This window comes from Nanorana parkeri, unplaced genomic scaffold (assembly GCF_000935625.1).
Source record: "Nanorana parkeri isolate BGI_ZX_2015 unplaced genomic scaffold, ASM93562v1 scaffold47, whole genome shotgun sequence".
Taxonomy (NCBI): Eukaryota; Metazoa; Chordata; class Amphibia; order Anura; family Dicroglossidae; genus Nanorana; species Nanorana parkeri.
In genome coordinates this window covers 2279604-2300642 of record NW_017306315.1, presented here as the reverse complement: position 1 = coordinate 2300642, position 21039 = coordinate 2279604, and the positions used below count along the sequence as shown (strand labels likewise).

The following is a 21039-nucleotide window of genomic DNA, read 5'->3' as shown; positions in this document are numbered from 1 at the left end:
TTGATAAATCTTTATACGTTATTTGTTTATCAGCTCGTAAGTCCTTTCAGTGAAACTGAATGGGAAATTTTATCAACATTCACCATTTTTTTTTTCCTTTTAATTTTTCAAATAATTATTCGGCGCTGAATTGAAAGGAAACAAATGTAGTTAACTGCAAGAGGAAACCAGATCCTGGATCCAACAAAATAATTCAAAAATAATAAATTTGAATACAAACAAATCTGATGTAGGTGAAATTGATCCTAGAGGGTTGAGTTTGCCATTGTAAACCGATACAAAAAGAAGCGCAGGTAAAACCTAATGAAATCCCCAGTTATTCTACATGACAACTTTAGGCTCTCCGGTTTCATCTCTGACCTCACCGTATCCTCTGATTGGAAAAACAGGAGTTGAAATATTATGATTAGTGAGGTTGACTCAGTACATTTCCTGCAGTTCGGTGAAAAGGCTTCATTCAGTGCGGGGCGACTGTCCGGCCATTTTGTAAGGATTAATGTCTAATAGGAGCAGATAGTGTCCATGTTCCCCTCCCATCAGACAGGCCACTTCTTCACTCCAGACAGGGGAAGCAGATTGCTTTTTTTTTTTTTCATGGTCTATCTCAGGTCAGATGAGGAGAGGAGCACTAATTTGTTTTTGCGCTGAGAATGGATTTTTATGCAAACGGTGACATTTTTGTCCCTTATTGAAACATATAAGGACAACAGGTGACAGAGGAGTCCCATGGAGTTACATAGGTTCCGTAAATATTCTGGTAGAAGAAGACCTTTTTATGCGGACTCGGTCCCCTCTGTGCTTGGACCCCTGTAGGGTCACTAATGTTTTTAAGATACTGCTAAAGGAATCTATAGCACCTCTCCGGGTATTCTCAACCAGTCACATGCAAACTGTCTGAGGCCCCCAACACATTCCCTATTACGCCACATCTGCCAAATTAGTTTATATCAGGCACGTCAAACCCAAATGAACTTGAAGGCCAAATTGAGTCAAATTGATCTTCAAGAGGCTTACATCATGTCTACTGAAAGCCACAACTACTTCATTTCAGGGTACAAAAAAATATATATATTATTAGTTACCTAAAGAAGTGTAGATTTGATCCATTTTCAAAGCAGCCGGAACCTCATTCATTTCAAATGCTTAAACCAATTAGGGTCGCAACAAAAGGAGCAAGAGGGTTGCATGTGACCCCCTAAAAAATTCCGTTTGACCTGCCTGGTTTATTCTTGGGTGTGGGGATAGGAGTGCCTTTAGTTTATTGGTTAATAATGTAATTCAGGAAGCAGTTTGAAGCTAAATTGGGCTAAATTGTCGAGATGTCCAACAGGATCCAGTCGGCCACCCTTATTGCCACTAGGACACTTTGGCAATTCAGCCTAATTCAGCTTTATACCAGGCTTTCAGGTGAATTCTTCCAGGCGTAGACACGGACCATACACTTAAGCCCTGATGGAGGGGGGGGTGGCTTTCCCCCAAATGGCTTCCTAGGATGTTCTTAACCAATAAACATTTCAGGTGAATCACCAAGCTAGATGAATGTTTGTCCTAGGCACTCCTAACCCCACACCCAAGAATACATCATCTGATTCATCCACTGTGCTCAGACAGGCAGCAGCCTAGGACCATAACCAGGTGCCCATACCCCGTGCATTTATTACCAGTTAACTTACTTAAAAGGAGCATTTCAGATAGTCTGCAAGTGTCATTGTGTAAATACAATGAATCAATGTATTGTTTCATCTGATTTACTATTTCATTCATATGTAGGCCAAAGGTGTGATCTTTGATTCATATACAACGCCATATCACAACGATACGATACGATACAATATCACTTAATGATCAATTTTTTTAAAATGTTTTTTTTTTACATTTTTCTATAGATTTTGTAGAAAGTTAATAAGTTTTGCAAAACAATGCTGTCATAAGAAAGTCTAGTTCCCTCCAACCTTCCAAGAAAAGTGAATAACATGTCAGTATTACTTTGTTATCTTAAGTAATGACAAAGTTATTGCCAGATATGCAGGCTCATTGTGGAAATCTCTCTCTCTCATTTCCCTCTCTCTTCTTCTCTATCCTTTCATCTCTTTCTCTCTCTCATTTGACTGGAGTCTTTCTCCTTCTCTCTCTCTCCCCTCCTCTTCCCCTCTCTCTCTCCTCTCCGCTTCCTCTCTCTCCTCTCCACTCCCTCTCTCCTCTCTCTTCCATCTCTCCTCTCTCTTCCATCTCTCCTCTCTCTCCCCGCTCCCCTCCCTCTCTTCCTCTTCTCTCTCCTCTCCCCTCCCTCTCTTCCTCTTCTCTCTCCTCTCCCCTCCCTCTCTCCCTTCCTCTTCTTCCTCTCTCTCCTCTCTCTCCTCTCTCTCCTCTCCGCTTCTTCTCTCTCCTCTCTCTTCCATTACTCCTCTCTGTTCCACTTCTCCTCTCCCACCCCGCTCCCCTCCCTCCCTCTCTTCCTCTTCTCTCTCTCCTCTCCCCTCCCGCTCTCCCTTCCTCTTCTCCCTCTCTCTCCTCTCCGCTTCCTCTCTCTTCCATCTCTCCTCTCTCTCTCCTCTCCCCTCCCTCTCTCCCTTCCTCTTTTCCCTTCCTCTTCTCCCACTCTCTCCTCTCTCTCTCCTCTCCCCTCCCTCGCTCCCTTCCTCTTTTCCCTTCTTCTTCTCCCACTCTCTCCTCTCTCTCTCTCTCCTCTCCCCTCCCTCGCTCCCTTCCTCTTTTCCCTTACTCTTCTCCCACTCTCTCCTCTCTCTCTCTCTCCTCTCCCCTCCCTCGCTCCCTTCCTCTTTTCCCTTACTCTTCTCCCACTCTCTCCTCTCTCTCTCTCTCCTCTCCCCTCTCTCTTTCCTCCCTCTCTCCTCCCTCTCCTCTCTCTTTCTCTCCCTGCTTCCCCTCTCCGAACCTTCTTTCCTCACTGTCTTCTCTCTCTCTCACCCCTCTCTCCCCTCTCCCTCCCCCCATCTCTTGATAGATTTGTATATTTAATACATTTTGTATCGTGTTTGATATTATTTGTATCATTTCCTTTCACTTATATGTACATTTAATTCAATAATCATTACTTGCCTTTGATAACATACTTTGATAAAGCCCTTGAAACCGATAATAGAAGGTACGAGAGCCGAAGTGTTTAAAGTCCAAAAGCCTTTTTTTACTCTTTTGATACAGAGATAGAAAGAGTTAAAAGCCGTGTCAGGTTTGTTTTTGCTATTTGTGGCCCATTGGGCAATTTCTCTTCACTTCCTGTCCCAGAGACAAAGCCAGAAGTGAGGGGAAAAACTCTTCTTAGGCCGCTATCAACGGAACAGATATTCTGTGCAGATGACAATGAAACAGAGAGACACGGACAGAGATAAACCACTGACAAAGGCTCTAACCCTCCCTTGCGTAAAACAGAAAGCTTGGTTTTTAGTTTTAGATAAACTTTAAGCAAAGAGCACACGGAAATGAATCCACTGTCCAAATGAATATTGTGCAAGCGGTGAAGGTTTAAGAAAGGGAACATCTGCAGTGCCTGGGGAAGAGTCCTCTGCTGCAACAAGGAGTGTCCCTTGAAATGTGGACAGTGGACACCTGCAATCCATCTGTGCTCACGCTGCACTTTATACATCGGTGGCCTGTGAACCATTAAAAGAGGATAAAAGAGTAAAAAATAAGGTCTGCAGCTTTTACCTTGGATTTTTCCAGGTTCTTTTTCTGTTCTTGGAAGGCAGCTGGACTCTTGAGGGCTGAAACGGCAAGCAGACAAGGAGGCGGATTAGTATAAACAGTCATTTTTTTTCTTTTTATTTGTTTGCATCCGTCCTTCCAGTGAAAGCTTTCCATGTGTGAACCGGATCAGAGACCATTGTACATCTGGTGGTGGTGACCATGAGGTTTTGAGGGATAAAGCCTCTGGTACCACCCCTCCTTAACTCCCATTGTACCATCCCCAACCATCAGAGCAGAGTTGAAGGTCTGGTTCCCTTTTCTCTAGAGGTAAGGGAAGGAGTGGAAATAGATGGCACAGGGATTTTCCTGCACGTCGGGTGCTCACAACACTTTAGCATGAAATTGGGGTCTGTAAGGACAAGGAAGATCCCAGATCTTCGACTAATGATTAAAATGCTGACCTTCCAGATCTCAGGAAATATAAATCTGGATAAGCTTGACTCGGGTGTAAAATATCAAATCTCCAATCAAAAAGTAGCAAATGGGCCATCTTTTTTGAATACCTGCAATCCCAATGATAATCAACACCTGTAAATTGTATTCCCATTATTCAAAAGCCAAAAAAGTAGAGGTGAACTCAAACTCACATACGCTTCAATATGAAAATGTCACTTCAAAAGTTCAAAAGTCAATAAAACAACCCCTGGTGATCCTGTCGCGAAGGTCCTTGTTCAGGCACTTCCTGTCATAGGGTGACAATGCTCTGTCCCTGTCTCCCAAATGTGCTCCAGCATTGTCACCCTGCCACACTGGGTTTCTGATTGGGACTGTAAGTGACCGCTTTCAACGCATGTTACGCAGTCCTGCTCCATTGTTGTCACCATCAGGAAACTCGCCCTGAGAAATGCCATGCAACCATCACCGGAGTGCATGTAGACAGGAAGTGGCTGCAGGAGATGAGCAGCACTGAGATGAATGGAAGGATAAAACATAAAATAAAAAGCAAATATTTCATTGGAAAATAATAAAAGGCAGTTGCTTCTGATATACAGAAAGAGAAGAATGGACACATGTTCTGCCTGAGGAAGGGATCCTGCGAGACCCCGAAACATTGCACTTAGTGTGATTATGCTGCATTGTCGTCAATAGACGCATTTGTACTGCATCTGGAGTGCCGGTGTCCATTCTTCTCTTTGTGCCTGATAACGGCTGCCATCCGTTGATCACCGCTGCACCTACTTGAATCCATATGGAAAAAAACATCAGGAGTGTGATGGGTTCTCGGACTGTTGCTTCTGATATACAGCACACATAGCAAAGTGAAGGTCATCGTGTTAAGGTTTACATCTACGTGAAAGTTTATTTCATAAACAGCATATGGTGGTTAGTTTATGAAATCACACGGTTAGCCATCCCAAAATAAAAGGAGAACTCGCAGCAAATGTCATCATTTGGTGCTGCACATAATAGGATGTAGTAAAAGGTTAATCAGTTAAATGGGTTTTTCAACACGCAAACAAAAACTGGAACAATAATTAAAAGGAGGAAGTGATTAGCACAACACTACAACGTGACCAATGTCCTCTGTATCCAGTCAGTGGCCGGCTCTATGCACGCAGTGCGGATCCGTCTCTGTATGATATGAACGCCCACACATCTATATACACGCTAAGCTAAATATTTACTGGGACAAGATCGCTGGTCCAGGAGCAACAACCAAATCACAAGGGCCCCTCTGAAACCAGCACTGCCGGAAAATTAAACCATCGACTACCTCACTCATGCTTTTGAGTTATTGATTTTTGATGACAGTGGTTACAAAGTCAATCATCTCAATTCCTAGAGACCAACGAGAGGCTTCATTAGCTGTAAGGGGCGATGAATACAGAGATGGGGCTGTGTTGGGAGTATAGAGCAGGGAACTGGTGGGGGTGGTGGAGTCCATGGCCCATGGAGTACTCATAGGCCCAGATACAGCCACCCCTGTCTCCTTTATAGGTGCACTTTAGCACTATCCTGCGCAGATATTTTGTGTAGATCTGTGTATCACATACAGATTGTCCTAACACTAAGGTGCGTAATACATAGGTCAAGTTTAAAATGGAAATCAAGACAAATTTTCCCAAGTTTTGGATAGAGTTGAGAAGGCTTAGAACCTCTGTCTGGATTTTATTGCTGTCGGTGTCTCTGTTGGGGATATTTAAAAGAGAACTACGGGGTAAGTGTTTTTCCCCATAGTTCTCTTTAGGATCACGGGAGGACATACAGGTGAAACTCGAATAATTAGAATATCATGCAAAAGTAATTGCAGTAAGTGCTGCAAAAGGGGCCCAAACCAAGTACTGAGTACATATGCATGCTTGTACTTTTCAGAGGTCCGATATTGTTCTATGTACAATCCTTATTTTATTGATTGCATGTAATAATCTACTTTTTTGAGGTTGTGGATTTGGGGTTCTTGGGGTTTTCGTGAGCTGTAAGCCATAATCATCACAATTATGACAAATCACGGCTTGAACTATCTTGCTTTGCATGTAATGAGTCTATCTCATATATTAGTTTCACCTTTTAAGTTGCATTAGTGAAATAAATGAACTTTGCACGATATTCAAATTATTCGAGTTTCACCTGTATACTAGTGTCCTCGCGTGACCCAAAGCTCAGTATATCGTGAGCTATTGCCCGTGATACTATGAGCGCCGCAGCCGGGAAGGATCCCGACATTATTGTTGAGATACACTCAGCTGCTTCAATGACAGCTGGCTCTGCCCATCTCTATAGATACAGGACAGTGAGTTGGATAGGTATTCTGTTACTGGCAGGATCACCAGGTGAAAATAAACCAAAACAAAAGGAAAAAAAACACTAATGTACTAATGAACAACTAATGTAGCCACCAATGCTGCAATATAGAACATGTTTGTTTTTGGGTTTGGATACATTTTAAGCTTTAGTTAAATGGTAAAAAGTTCCAAAAATGTTGATGCATGTTGCATTGAGGTCCTGTGCATAGACGGTCAACAATACAAAAACATTTAAAAAACGGCTAAAAGTGCAAGACGAGACTACGAACGTCAGTAACTGTAGTAGACAAATCCTCGAATGAAGACGGGACTCCTATGTTAGTCAAGGTTATATTTTTGTTTGTGCCCAGAGGATGGATCATCTCTGAGGTTATACTCACAGTGCAGGAAGCCATGATCCACCAGATGTTGACGGTCCCGTCTCTGCTGAAGCCGTAACTGTAGAACTATTAGAAGAAAGATGTCAAGAATGAGAATGCCCGTGGCCAGAACCATGACCAAATGCCCAGGTCCACTGGAGGACGATCAACTTGGAGAAGAAGCATGCACTTTGGGGTTGATCTACTAGAAGTAAAAAGGTGGAATTTTGTTACCTTGTGAGGAAATTTTCCCTTAGCTTAGTCAATGAGGTGAAGCTCTGCTGCCTTCCATCATCCAATCATGTGCAACCAGATGTACTTTTTTGATGCACATGATTGGGTATTCCTTGCAAAGTGATTTTTCACCACATTCACTAAGCTAAGCGAACCATTTGCCTTTAGCAAATCAACCTCCATGGTTCTTTTTGACAGGACAGGGTTAGATGTCAACGATCCGGTGGTTAAGGTTGGGTAAAGCTTGGGTATAACTCCATGCAGGGTAAACACACCTTAGTTGGGAAGACCCACACCACTCTAAACAACACTAAAGTTATGGATGTTAATTTGGACCAAACACTAAGGAGAAAACTCGGGTTTGCGCCTCAGTTACATAAACTCAGTCGAAAGTTTTAAGGCACCTGAAAGTGATATCTCAGGATTTGGCTGAGAAGTTAAATCACCCCACCTTCAAGGACACGGGTGCTAAGATCTCTGCTCTGAGTTCCTAGGTCTGTGCCCCTGCCATGGGCAGTATGAGGGGGTGCCAATCTCTGCTTTACTTTTAAATTTACATATAGTGTGTAGGATGTAGCAGGAAGAGTAGGGGCATCCCAAAAGCCAGTAGGGTCACCAACAACCTCAAGGACAAGACTCAGGAACTATGGCATGGAGACCTCACCTCTGGAAGCCCCAAGAGACATAAGCCAATAAAAGCACTCAACTCAGTAAGTTATCATCTGAAGCTGAAATACTACATAGCAGAGGACTGGTCCTTCAAGAACACTAACCCTAACAAGAACACTAACCCTGCCCTCTAACAAAAACACTAACCCTACCCTTTAACAAGAACACTAACCTAACAAGAACACAAACCCTAACGTTAACAAGAACCCTAACCCTACTTTTAGCAATGACACTAACCCTAACCTTAACAAGAGCAAAAACCCTAATGTTAACGAGAACCCTATCGCTACCTTTAGCAATGACACTAACCCTAGCCTTATCAAGAACAGTAACCATAACAATAACCCTAACCTTGACGAGAACACTAACTCTGACCTTGATAACAACACTAACCCTAACTTTAATACCCAATTGAACCATCAGTTTAAATTCTCTAAATACATTCCAGGTGCATCAAAACAAAAGATGTGTAAAGTCTTACAGATGGTTTCCTTTACAGAGCAGCCACAGCCTCTCCCCTGCCAGCATGCTGTAGAGAAGGACCCTTGCTCTCTCTGTGTGGAAGCAGCGGTCTCTTTGCAGAGGTCTGGCATGCCGCCTTGCTGAGTCAAACCTATAGTTATGCAATCAGCAAAGCTCATGCTCCCCATAACTCTGACTCAGCAAGGGGGGCGATGCCTGACCGCTGCTTCCACACAGAGTGTAAGGATCTTATTCTGCAGCACGCTGGCAGGGGACAGTCTTTTCTACTCAGGCTGCAGCAGCTTTCTAAAGGAAACAAACTGTAAGACTTTACACGCCTTTTGTGTCCATGGACCTGGGATGGGTTTTGAACTGAGGCGTCAATTGGGCTTTAACAATAACGCCAACAGTTTTGTTTATAAACAAGTTCATATGAATACCACATCCATGCCAGTATGGTGACCACATAGCTTTGTTTATCGACAAAGCCATGCCGCACAGCACTGCACCCTCATAGCTCTAAAGGAGGAACTGTTAGACTTGAGCAACGCCCTACAGTGATATTGGAGGCAGGGCCAGATTTCTCACAAGGCCAACCAAGGCCCGGCCTCGGGGCAGCAGGGAGTAGTGGGGCAGCAGGGGTGGGGAACTCCTATCTCCTGATGCCCGGGACATGCAGCTCCGGGCGCTGGGCGGGTAGTTGTTTTCTACATTTAGCCCAGCTTTGGTCAACCAGAGCTAAATGTACAGCGGGGAAGCCGCCGCTTGTTTTGTACAAGTGATACCGGCGATGTCGACGAGATCACTTGTATGCAGCCTGCAGGTCTGCCATTCCCCATGGTGGAGGGGGAGGTTTGGCGGGTAGGTGGGCCCATTGAGGAACCCGTCCTTGGGGCGGCAGCAGAGAGAGTAAATCCGGCCCTGATTGGAGGACCATCCTTTTTGGGAACACCGCCCATATCTATTCTATAACGAACGGAGGAACGTATTTTACATTTCCTGCCCTTCTAAATAAAGTGATTCCGGCTGATCTGCTGACTAAGCGTTGCCTTCGAGCCGCCGGCCACAGATGTGACTTTGTAAGCGGGCGGGAAGGTAGACACGTGTCGGGCAGACGTTTCCCATTTTCAAAGTTCTGGAGGAGAAAAAAGTACTTTTTTTTTAATCTAACAGGAAACATGTGGGGAAAAGTGGCGGCAGCTGCAGGAAGAGAACGCGAGCGCACAAGGCATCGGAGATTAGGAATATCGGTTCAGCAGCAGCGGCGGTACATCTGCGGGGGAAGCGTTTCCCTCTCTCTTTGCTGGGTTCACAGAGAGCGACAACAGAAGCTTGCGCGAGGGGACCGTCCAAAAACCTAATATCGGCGATGTCAGCTCGCGTTTCCCCCCGTGAAATTATCAAAGGCCTATCCCTCTGCCCCGGGCGACGTGTGGAAACGGGGCCTTTGTAGTGTCACAATTGCAGACAGACCGAATTCTGACGGCGGAATTGGGTATTGACATACAAAAGTCTGGTTGTGGCCTGCGGGCAACGCATGCGGCTCCATGTAAACTTTATTTTCCGTTTTGTCTTTGAAGTAAACATTAAAAGTGCATGTGAAGCCAAAGCATTTTATTTAGCTGTGGATGGAGCGGTGAAGGGTTCGTATCCCTGTCAGGTTCTTACTGTGATCTGTGTTTCACCATTCGGGAGATTCACCCTCACAGCCCCTTGTCACCAGGGCGGAAAGTGAGAAAACCCAACATATTAAAGTTGTCACCGGAACAGGAAGAGAGGGGAAATCTTCCAAAGGGGGGGCACCTATCTTGGTGACAACAAATAGAGGATTTCCCTCACGCTGGAGAGATTTCATCTTACATCCTGCTGTGTATGCAGGACACATCTACACCACTGAATATGTCAGAGCTATATGAATGTATAATAGTGTGTGACTGTGGTGGGGACATTAGAGTGTAAGCTCCTCTGTACAGAGACTGATGTGACTGGCTCAGTGAATAAAACATGTTCTGTTGTTTTCAGTTATTTTTCTTACATAACACTGTTCTCTTGAAACTCTGTACTGCGCTAAATTATGTTAGAGCTAAATAATAATAATAGTGTGTGATCATGTGGGGGGGCATTAGAGTGTAAGCTCATCTGGTGCAGAGACTGATGTGACTGGCTCTGTGTTCTCTGTACAGCACTGCGGTATATATCAGAGCTATATAAATCAATGAGAATGATAGTGTGTGGCTGTGGAGGAACATTAGAGTGTAAGCTCCTCTGTACAGAGACTGATGTGACTGGCTCAGTCTTCTCTGTACAGCCCTGCGGTATATGTCAGAGCTATATACATGTATAATAATAGTGTGTGACTGGGGGGGGGGGCAGAGTGTACGCTCCTCTGTACAGAGATTGATGTGAGTGTTGGGGGGACATTAGAGTGTAAGCTCCTCTGGTGCAGAGACTGATATGACTGGTTTCTATATCCTCCATGAAGGGCTCATTCCTATATCGGCTCATCATGTGAGATAAGTTGCGGCAGCTTTGGTGAAGCGTTTCGGCGACGGAGATATCATTACGGCCCTCTCAAGCCCAATAAAGAAGCGTTTGGCATCTCATAAATTGGATCCGAAGGAGACATGTCGTCTTCCTCGGCGGCGGTCAACGTGCGTCTATCTGGAAAAAATGCGATGGGCTCCTAGAATATCAGCAGGGGGCCTGCGCTGCCAAGGACGGAGTCATGGTGACAAAAAGGAGGTTGAGTGGACCCGCTGTTGGCTCTCGCTCTTACTCTCGCCATGTTTAGATTCTGCTCTCGGCCAGATAAGTTTATTTACGGCACTGGATCATCGTCTAATCTCTCGCGCCGCGACAGGACGATGTAAACACTTTCCTCGACTGCAACATTTGTCAGTGTGACCCAGATATTGCTGTATTTATGGAGTGTCACGCCGGCTCGGTGATGTGGTCGTCATGGTGATGGAATGCGGCGGGAAGATAACCTACACCGCCGCTATCCAAAAGTGCCAAGAAGCTGGGCAGATGAAGGCTTGATGGTGCCATCCTAAGGCAGGGGTGGGCAACCTCGGCACTCCGGCTGTTGTGGAACTACAAGTCCCATGAGGCATTGCAAGACGGACAGCCACAGACATGACTCCCAGAAGCATGACGTGAAACTACAAATCTCACCATGGTTGCCTAGCCCTGCTTTACAGTACCAAGTCTGCATGGGTGAATTCCTTTATCTTTTGTCATTAAAAAGCCATCTGAGCTCTATTCCAGTGACTTTGCCTAGGCTGAGATGATGTCATCAGTCTGCTGCAGTCAGGAGGAAGCATTTCCCCAGTCTCCTCAGTCTCAGATGTGTGTGGACAGTTTGGCACGGAGTTTGCTGCCAGTAGAAGGGCAGAGCTTAGAAAAGACACCATCATCATCAGAAAGCTGCTGCTCCTTCCTCATCCAATCAGCTGGCTGAGGGCGGGTCCTTCATTAAGCTGTACTGGAGAGGAGGTGGGTCACAGACCTGACTGTGCTGTCTGGTAGGGGGCCGCGGATCACACACCGGGCTAAACACAAGTACAAATATTCTGGTTTGAAAAACACTCCACGTAGATAGAATTCAACTGCGGACTTCACTTTATGGCTGGAGTTCCACTTTAACTCATTTTGAGATAAAACAACAATTAGAAATCAAGTAAATTCTATTAAAAGTCATTCAAAATGATAGAATGGATGTCTGTCTATTCCTCCATCCATCCCCCAACCATACAATCATCTTCTGTCAATCCTTTCTTCCATCCATCAACTCATCCATCTGTGTATCCATTCATCTAGCTACCCACCTATCATCTGTTCATCCATCCATCCCTCCATAGTCCATTCATCCCTCCAAAGTCTATCCATTCATCCATTCTCTATCCATCCATTCCCTGTTCATTCATTGATCTTCTGCTCATTTATTTGTCCATCTACCCATTTATCCATCCATCCAAAGTCTATCCATCCATCCCCAGTCCATCTATTCTTCTTCTGTCCATCTATTCATCTTCTGTCCATCCATCCCTTATCCATAGACTATCCATTCATCTATGCATTCTCTGTCAATCCATCCCCTGTCCATTCATTCAGCTTTTGTCCATCCACCCATCCATCCATCCATCCCCAATCCATTCATCCATCCAACCATCCCCAATCCATTCATCCAGCTTCTGTCCATCCATCCATCTATCCATTAATTGATCTTCTGCACATCCATTTGTCCATCTACCCATCCATCCAACCAACCATCCCCAGTCCATCTATTCCTCTTCTATCCATCCATCCCTTCTCCATAGTCTATCCATAAATCTATCCATTCCCAGTCCATTTATTCAGCTTCCGTCCATCCATCCATCCAGCTTCTGTCCATCCATCCAACCATCCCCAGGCCATATATTCATCTTCTGTCCATCTATCCCTTATCCATAGTCTATCCGTTCATCTATCCATTCACAGTCCATCCATTCAGCTTTTGTCTATCCACCTATCCCCAGTCCATTTATCCAGCTTCTGTCCATCAATCCATCTACCCATCCATCCATCCCCAGTCCATCCATTCATCTTCTGTCCATCCATCCCTTATGCATAGTCTATTCATTCAGCTATCCAGTCTCTGTTCATCCATTCCCAGTCCATTCATCCAGCTTCTGTCCATTCATCAATCTATCTATCCATCCATCCACCCCCAGTTTATCCATTCATTTTCTGTCCCTCCCTCCCTCGCTCCCTCCAGAGTCTATCTATTCTCTATCCATCCATCCTCTGTCCATCCATCCCTTATCCATAGTCTATACGTTCATCTATCCATTCTCTGTCCATCCATTCCCAGTCCATCCATCCAGCTTATGTCCATCCATCTATCCATCCAACCATCCCCAGTTCATCCATTAATTTTCTGTCCATCCATCCCTCCCTCCAGAGTCTATCCATTCACCTTCTATCCATCACCAAATGATCCCTCCATGATTACAATCACCGGTTGGGATTACAATGATGAAATGCCCCGAATGTCAGATTGTTGCCCCCTTGCGGTCAGAGTTTGTTGCTGTATTTGGTCATCGCTGCGATTGGCCGGCACGTCGAGGATGCGCCGTGTGTTCCAGATGACTTTCAGTATTTCTGCTGTACAGAATATTTGCGGACCAAAACAAAAATGAAAGAACAAAACACCTTGTCTGCATCAGAAGATGGAAACACTTGACTGTGGAATGAAACAGTTTTAAGATCGGTCTGCTTTTACTACCAGCTGCCCCGCACATGCCTGGCTCTGTGCCACAAACCAAAAGAAAATGTTATTTACAATTACTCTGAACTTCCCGAAAACTGGAGATATAGTTACTGTCACCTACAGAAGTCCTCCACCTACCATCTGAGCGTATCATGTGACCACTATGAGAGGAGAGACAGAGGAAGGGGCAGAGTCCTCCAGCAGAGCAGAGTATTTCAGGAGAGGAGAGGTATAGAGGAAGGAGCAGAGTCCTCCAGCAGAGTATTTCCGGAGAGGAGAGGTATAGAGGAAGGAGCAGAGTCCTCCAGCAGAGTATTTCCGGAGAGGAGAGGTATAGAGGAAGGAGCAGAGTCCTCCAGCAGAGTATTTCCGGAGAGGAGAGGTATAGAGGAAGGAGCAGAGTCCTCCAGCAGAGTATTTCCGGAGAGGAGAGGTATAGAGGAAGGAGCAGAGTCCTCCAGCAGAGTATTTCCGGAGAGGAGAGGTATAGAGGAAGGAGCAGAGTCCTCCAGCAGAGTATTTCCGGAGAGGAGAGGTATAGAGGAAGGAGCAGAGTCCTCCAGCAGAGTATTTCCGGAGAGGAGAGGTATAGAGGAAGGAGCAGAGTCCTCCAGCAGAGTATTTCCGGAGAGGAGAGGTATAGAGGAAGGAGCAGAGTCCTCCAGCAGAGTATTTCCGGAGAGGAGAGGTATAGAGGAAGGAGCAGAGTCCTCCAGCAGAGTATTTCCGGAGAGGAGAGGTATAGAGGAAGGAGCAGAGTCCTCCAGCAGAGTATTTCCGGAGAGGAGAGGTATAGAGGAAGGAGCAGAGTCCTCCAGCAGAGTATTTCCGGAGAGGAGAGGTATAGAGGAAGGAGCAGAGTCCTCCAGCAGAGTATTTCCGGAGAGGAGAGGTATAGAGGAAGGAGCAGAGTCCTCCAGCAGAGTATTTCCGGAGAGGAGAGGTATAGAGGAAGGAGCAGAGTCCTCCAGCAGAGTATTTCCGGAGAGGAGAGGTATAGAGGAAGGAGCAGAGTCCTCCAGCAGAGTATTTCCGGAGAGGAGAGGTATAGAGGAAGGAGCAGAGTCCTCCAGCAGAGTATTTCCGGAGAGGAGAGGTATAGAGGAAGGAGCAGAGTCCTCCAGCAGAGTATTTCCGGAGAGGAGAGGTATAGAGGAAGGAGCAGAGTCCTCCAGCAGAGTATTTCCGGAGAGGAGAGGTATAGAGGAAGGAGCAGAGTCCTCCAGCAGAGTATTTCCGGAGAGGAGAGGTATAGAGGAAGGAGCAGAGTCCTCCAGCAGAGTATTTCCGGAGAGGAGAGGTATAGAGGAAGGAGCAGAGTCCTCCAGCAGAGTATTTCCGGAGAGGAGAGGTATAGAGGAAGGAGCAGAGTCCTCCAGCAGAGTATTTCCGGAGAGGAGAGGTATAGAGGAAGGAGCAGAGTCCTCCAGCAGAGTATTTCCGGAGAGGAGAGGTATAGAGGAAGGAGCAGAGTCCTCCAGCAGAGTATTTCAGGAGAGGAAAGGAGCAGAGTCCCCCTGCAGTGCAGAGTAATTCAGGAGAGGAGAGTTAGAAATAAGAAACAGCAGAGTCCTCCAGCAGAGCAGAGTATTCCAGAAGTAGTGCATTATATGTGTTTTCCCTCTCATTTAACCCTGTCCTTGCTGTGCCCGGCTCTCCCGGCCTCCTCGTTGTGTACAAGGAAAGTGTCTGTGAAGAGGCCGCAGCTGCTGTATAGACACAAGTGTGCCGCAGGCCTCTCGGTTTGGAAGGGTTAATGGGTCACACCACATCATTTAAGTGGCTGGAGCCGGCCTTCTTGGCGCTTCCTGTTTGATGTTAGGATTGAAGTTGGAAACATATGGTGGAAACTGACAAGCCACAGCGAGGAGCCCCGGAGGTTACCAGGATCCGCAGGCAGTCATTGGGCAACCAGAAAGGAGCATTTAGAAAGCGACATCAGCTGACCGGACTGTGATGTAAATGTTCGAAGGTTTATTGCACAACCTTAACGGCAGTTATTTAACAATCCACTAAAGCAGAACCTCTACACAAAAACTTCTCAATGTTTGGTGATGAGTGGAAGTGTCTTTCTCTTGTGGACTCTGGTGAGATCACTGGCAGGGTCCCCACTCTACCATGGATGGTTAGGTGGCATCTTTTTAAAATCCAGCAGGTAAAGTGACAGGGACTCTTTAAAGCACACCCCTGACCCACTTACCCTCATCTACACATTTTCTGCCCCCTAATGCTCGAAAATCATTTGCAAGTCCAATATAATTAAATTGTTTGGCAAAGTATACACATAAATGACAGCATTGCCACGCATTAAAAAATATGTGAGACTTATGTTCACTGCTTTGAATATGTAATGCCAATGGAGACAAGTTGTATCAATTCAAATATCGGATACTGGAGTTCATTAGGGTATAGCTGCCCATGTGTCCCTATATAAAAGGAAAGATACTGCCTGGTGCTCAACTAAAGGCATTGTTATATATACACAACTATAGATGTTTATAAATAAATAACGATACAGCTCTGTCTGCATGAGAGAGAGAGAGAAGAGAGAGGAGAGAGAGGAGAGAGAGGAGAGAGAGGAGAGAGAGAAGAGAGACAAACAGGAAAGAGAGAGAATGAAAAATGAGAAAAGAGAAATAGGAGAGAAGGAGATGGAGAAGAAGGAGAAGAGTCGACAACGAATACAATGAAGAGAAGAAGAGACTGAAGAGAGAGAATGAAAAGGGAGAAAATCAACAAAGCATACAGAGAAGGAAAAGAGAGGAAGAGAATGAAGAGAGAATAGAGAGACAAACAGGAAAAAGAGAGAATGAAAAGGGAGAAAAGAGACAGAGAATACATAGAAAAGAAGAAGAGAGAGAGATACACAGAAGAGAAGGAGAAGATGAAGAGAAGGAGAAGAAGAGAATAAAGAGAGAGAATGAAAAGGGAGAAGAGAGACAGAGAATAGAGAGAAGAGAAGGAGAAGAAGATGAGAAGAAGAGAAGGAGTAAAAGATAATGCAGAGAGAGATTGAACAAAAAAAGGAGAAGACAAAGAATACAGAGAAGAGAAGAAGCAGAAGAGAATGAAAAGAGAGAAGAGAGACAGAGAATAGAGAGAGAAGAAGAAGAAGAGAATAAAGAGAGAGAATGAAAAGGGAGAAGAGAGAGAGAATAGAGAGAAGAGAAGGAGAAGAGGAGAAGGAGAAAAAGAGAATGAAAAAAGGAGAAGACAAAGAATACAGAGAAGAGAAGAAGAAGAGAATGAAGAGAGGGAGAATGAAAAGAGAGAAGAGAGACAGAGAATACAGAGAAGAGAAGAAGAAGAGGAGAAGAGAACAAATAAGAAAGATACGTCTCTGTCTGCATTGCAGTTCACCCAGAATATTAACGATGATATTTTACATAATGACAAGATAATTAATGTTCTTGCACTTTATAACCCTAATACAAACTCCGTGACTCCATTAGACTTACAGGGTTCATTTCAGTGTGTAGAAGAAGCTCAGAGGGCAATAAACGTGCACTGCTAGGCTAGATAAGCAAATTCTGTTACTGCAAGGAGAGGGATCTGTGAGTAGAGATGATGCCGAGGTCTGACTTCTATACTGGAGACTTCACAGTTTAATTTTCCTCTTATAGCCTGCCTAATGGGGCCCCCTTCCTACCCCAGGCCCCATAGCAGCTACGTGGGCTGCTATGGCTATTGTTATCCCAGTGATTCATGCCACTCTTAGGAATCTTTCCTGCTCTACATCTACTTTCGCTACTTCCCAAAAAGCGAGCAGACTCCTAACCAGATACATAGAGAGGAGCTGCAGCATCACAGATATTCCACACGGTGAATGTTACTCGAGATTTACTAAGCTATATGTTCCCCTAAGTTATCACTGCAATATGTCACATCACAAAGCTGGGTTATATCTGCAGAAAAACCTCCAGTCCACGGAAATCTTTACTCAGCCAGTGTGACCTTTGCAATCCAGTTTACTTTTGAATATACATTTTTAATGCAATGTTGTCACACGCATTATATAAAATATACAGATTGATGGGAAGGAAAAGGAAAAAGGAAAAAAAAAACGGAAAAAAGAAAAAAAAGGTAAAAAGGAAAAAGGGAATGAAAAAGGAAAAGGTAAAAGGAAATGTAAAAGGAAAAAGGAATGAAAAAGGAAATGGAAAAAAGGAAAAGAACTCTGGCCTTCATGTATAAAATTTAGGCTATACGCTGGCGGATGTCGTTCACATAGCACTAGCGCTCCTAGATGGCAGTGACGAGTATAGGATATACACATCAACACCATGTAGAGGCGCTAGTGCCTTGCAAGGGGCGTAATGCCCGGTGGAACCTCTATATATATGAAACACTATATATATATTATCTACTTGACATTATTTAACCTGGCAAGAAAAAAACTTTGAGATACGTGGTGAGATACATGGTGAGATACGCGGTGAGATGGGCGGTGAGATACGTGGTGAGATGCGCGGTGAGATGCGCGGTGAGATGCGCGGTGAGATGCGCGGTGAGATACGCGGTGAGATACGCGGTGAGATATGCGGTGAGTCACTTCTAGATATGTGAAACAAGTGGATGTTTTTCTGTATTTCTCCGGATTTGGTCAGTACTGTATTGAAATGCAAAAAAATAAGCAAAGATGCAAACAATGACGATATCAAAGTCTGTACAATTCGGCATGCACTATGTACAGTGGTACCTCGGGTTCACGAACGAATTTTGCCTACGTTCACGAACTCGGCATCGGGAGACGAACACAACCGCGGCCATCTTCCCCGCTCTGACACATGGTCGTGGCTTCCTCTACTCGAGATTGCGGTCTGATCAAAGTTTGATTCGGTTCGCAACCAGAATCGTGGAACGAATAAAATCCGTGAACCGAGGTACCACTGTACATAGAAACATCCGCATGGGCCTGGAGTCCCCAGGAACGTCCACACTGTATGTGATTCTCTAGGTGGTGTACACCAGGATAAATCAATCTTGCCGTGGAGGTTTCTGCTTTTACTAAGATGCATCAAATTCTCTAACACAATATAGGAAATCTTGTATATCTTGTGACATGTGTATGTCAATCAGGCAATGGAACACAAACATATTCAGCCACTTCCTGTCTGCATGCATACAACTGCATGCATGTTGATGGACTGATGTCTTTATGATGGACTGATGTCTTTATTCAACCTCAAATACTATGTAACTAACTATGTAACTATGTAACTGCATCGTCGGCCGCACATTGCTGCTCTGTACTGGCTTCCTTATAGTGACAACAGAAGGCCACGCACAACGTGTGTCACAGCACGGCCACTTGTAGCCTCCACCATGGGACAAGGTGACAACGCAGGAGCCCAACTGGGGGACAGAGCATTGTCACCCCATAACAGGAAGCTAGGATCACCAGGGATTATTTTAATAAAAGCCGTCGGAAAAAAAAATGAAAACAGCTTTGAAATGACATTAACATGTGAACGCTTCTATGAGGTTTTACTGATTGACTTGACATTTTGTGCCGCGCTCAGAAATTGGAGTGAACGCTTTCCGGGGGAAGTTTACATTCACAGGTTGTATGAGATGTTCTCATTTTATTATTTTTTGTTTTTGGGTGATCAGTGCTGATGTGCCACTAATACCACTTGATGCATGACAAGCAGACAACCCGCCAGCTGGAAAGCTATTGCAGCTCTGCGGCCACTAGAGGGCAGTGCGGCTCCAGTGTAATCTCCAATAGAAGAGAGTGACAGAACCTCATTACTTCATTTATCAGCTGGAGAACGACTGACACTGACAGCAGCATGAGTGACACAGAACAGTGTCCCCTTATCACAGTGTCACCTTAATATTTGTCACTGGAGAGAGGCACAGGCTTTCCAAGCTCGGGTGTTGAGATAAGAGGTTTGGACAACCTGCTTTCACTCACCGCACATTCCGTTCACTTCTGCGCAGCATGTGTTCCATTTGTTTACCGCTCCTCTAAGTATGGAATATTAGCACGCCATTGCGCAACACCATATACAGTTCATCCCGGCCCACAAGTGGTCAGCAGAACAGATTAACCCTTCGGCGACAGCAAAAAAATGTACTTATTTCAAATGGAGCCCCGCTACCCCCGGGGGACGGTATGGTTGCACAGCTTACCGGAGGGATGGGACGGGTACACTGCTCCCCGGAGGGATGGGTACACAGCAACCAGAGGGGACGGGACGGGTACACAGCAACCAGAGGGGACGGGATGGGTACACAGCAACCAGAGGGGACGGGATGGGTACACAGCAACCAGAGGGGACGGGATGGGTACACAGCAACCAGAGGGGACGGGATGGGTACACAGCAACCAGAGGGGACGGGATGGGTACACAGCAACCAGAGGGGACGGGATGGGTACACAGCAACCAGAGGGGACGGGATGGGTACACAGCAACCAGAGGGGACGGGATGGGTACACAGCAACCAGAGGGGACGGGATGGGTACACAGCAACCAGAGGGGACGGGATGGGTACACAGCAACCAGAGGGGACGGGATGGGTACACAGCAACCAGAGGGGACGGGATGGGTACACAGCAACCAGAGGGGACGGGATGGGTACACAGCAACCAGAGGGGACGGGATGGGTACACAGCAACCAGAGGGGACGGGATGGGTACACAGCAACCAGAGGGGACGGGACGGATACACAGCAACCAGAGGGGACGGGATGGGTACACAGCAACCAGAGGGGACGGGATGGGTACACAGCGACCAGAGGGGACGGGATGGGTACACAGCAACCAGAGGGGACGGGATGGGTACACAGCAACCAGAGGGGACGGGATGGGTACACAGCAACCAGAGGGGACGGGATGGGTACACAGCAACCAGAGGGGACGGGATGGGTACACAGCAACCAGAGGGGACGGGATGGGTACACAGCGACCAGAGGGGACGGGATGGGTACACAGCAACCAGAGGGGACGGGATGGGTACACAGCAACCAGAGGGGACGGGATGGGTACACAGCAACCAGAGGGGACGGGATGGGTACACAGCAACCAGAGGGGACGGGATGGGTACACAGCAACCAGAGGGGACGGGAAGGGTACACAGCAAACAGAGGGGACGGGATGGGTACACAGCAAACAGAGGGGACGAATAGCCCCATTAAAAGATAAAATAACACACCCGGCTTGTGTTATTCAATCTAGTGATCCCCCCGCAGTACTGTTATCTTCAACTAGATGTCCTCAGTCTGATGGCCAGCATCGTTCAACCCACTCATTCTGAGCCCAGGTCATCCTGGAGACTGTGAAAAGGAGCAGCAGCACAGTGATGAGATCATCCCTCTGTCACTCTGCTCCCTCTCCTCCTATCAGCATGTTCCTTGTCATTATACTGCTTCTTCCTCCTTCACTCAGCCCTGCTGTACAGGGGACTGGATGTCGGGTCACATTCAGGTACGTACACCGCTTGCATTTAAAAACAAATACATTGAATGATGGATTGAGGAATACAGAGCTGCATACATGTGTTTTATGTGTGCCTGGGGTTCAGGTGTATCTAAACACGTATGTGCATGAGGCTGAGCATCTGTGTAACGGTCACGGAATAAACACGGCCGCTCCGTTCAGCTAAGCATG

The 21039-nt window shown here is 45.9% G+C and overlaps 1 protein-coding gene across 1 annotated transcript in view; it reads right to left on the bottom strand.

Moving 5' to 3' along the window:
- Positions 1 to 21039, bottom strand: part of MYOCD (myocardin) — a 46254-nt gene that overhangs the window by 22475 nt on the left and 2740 nt on the right. The window contains exon 2 of the mRNA XM_018573430.1: positions 3667 to 3722. Coding sequence (XP_018428932.1) covers positions 3667 to 3722 — 56 coding nt within the window. The remainder of the gene's footprint in view (positions 1 to 3666; positions 3723 to 21039) is intronic.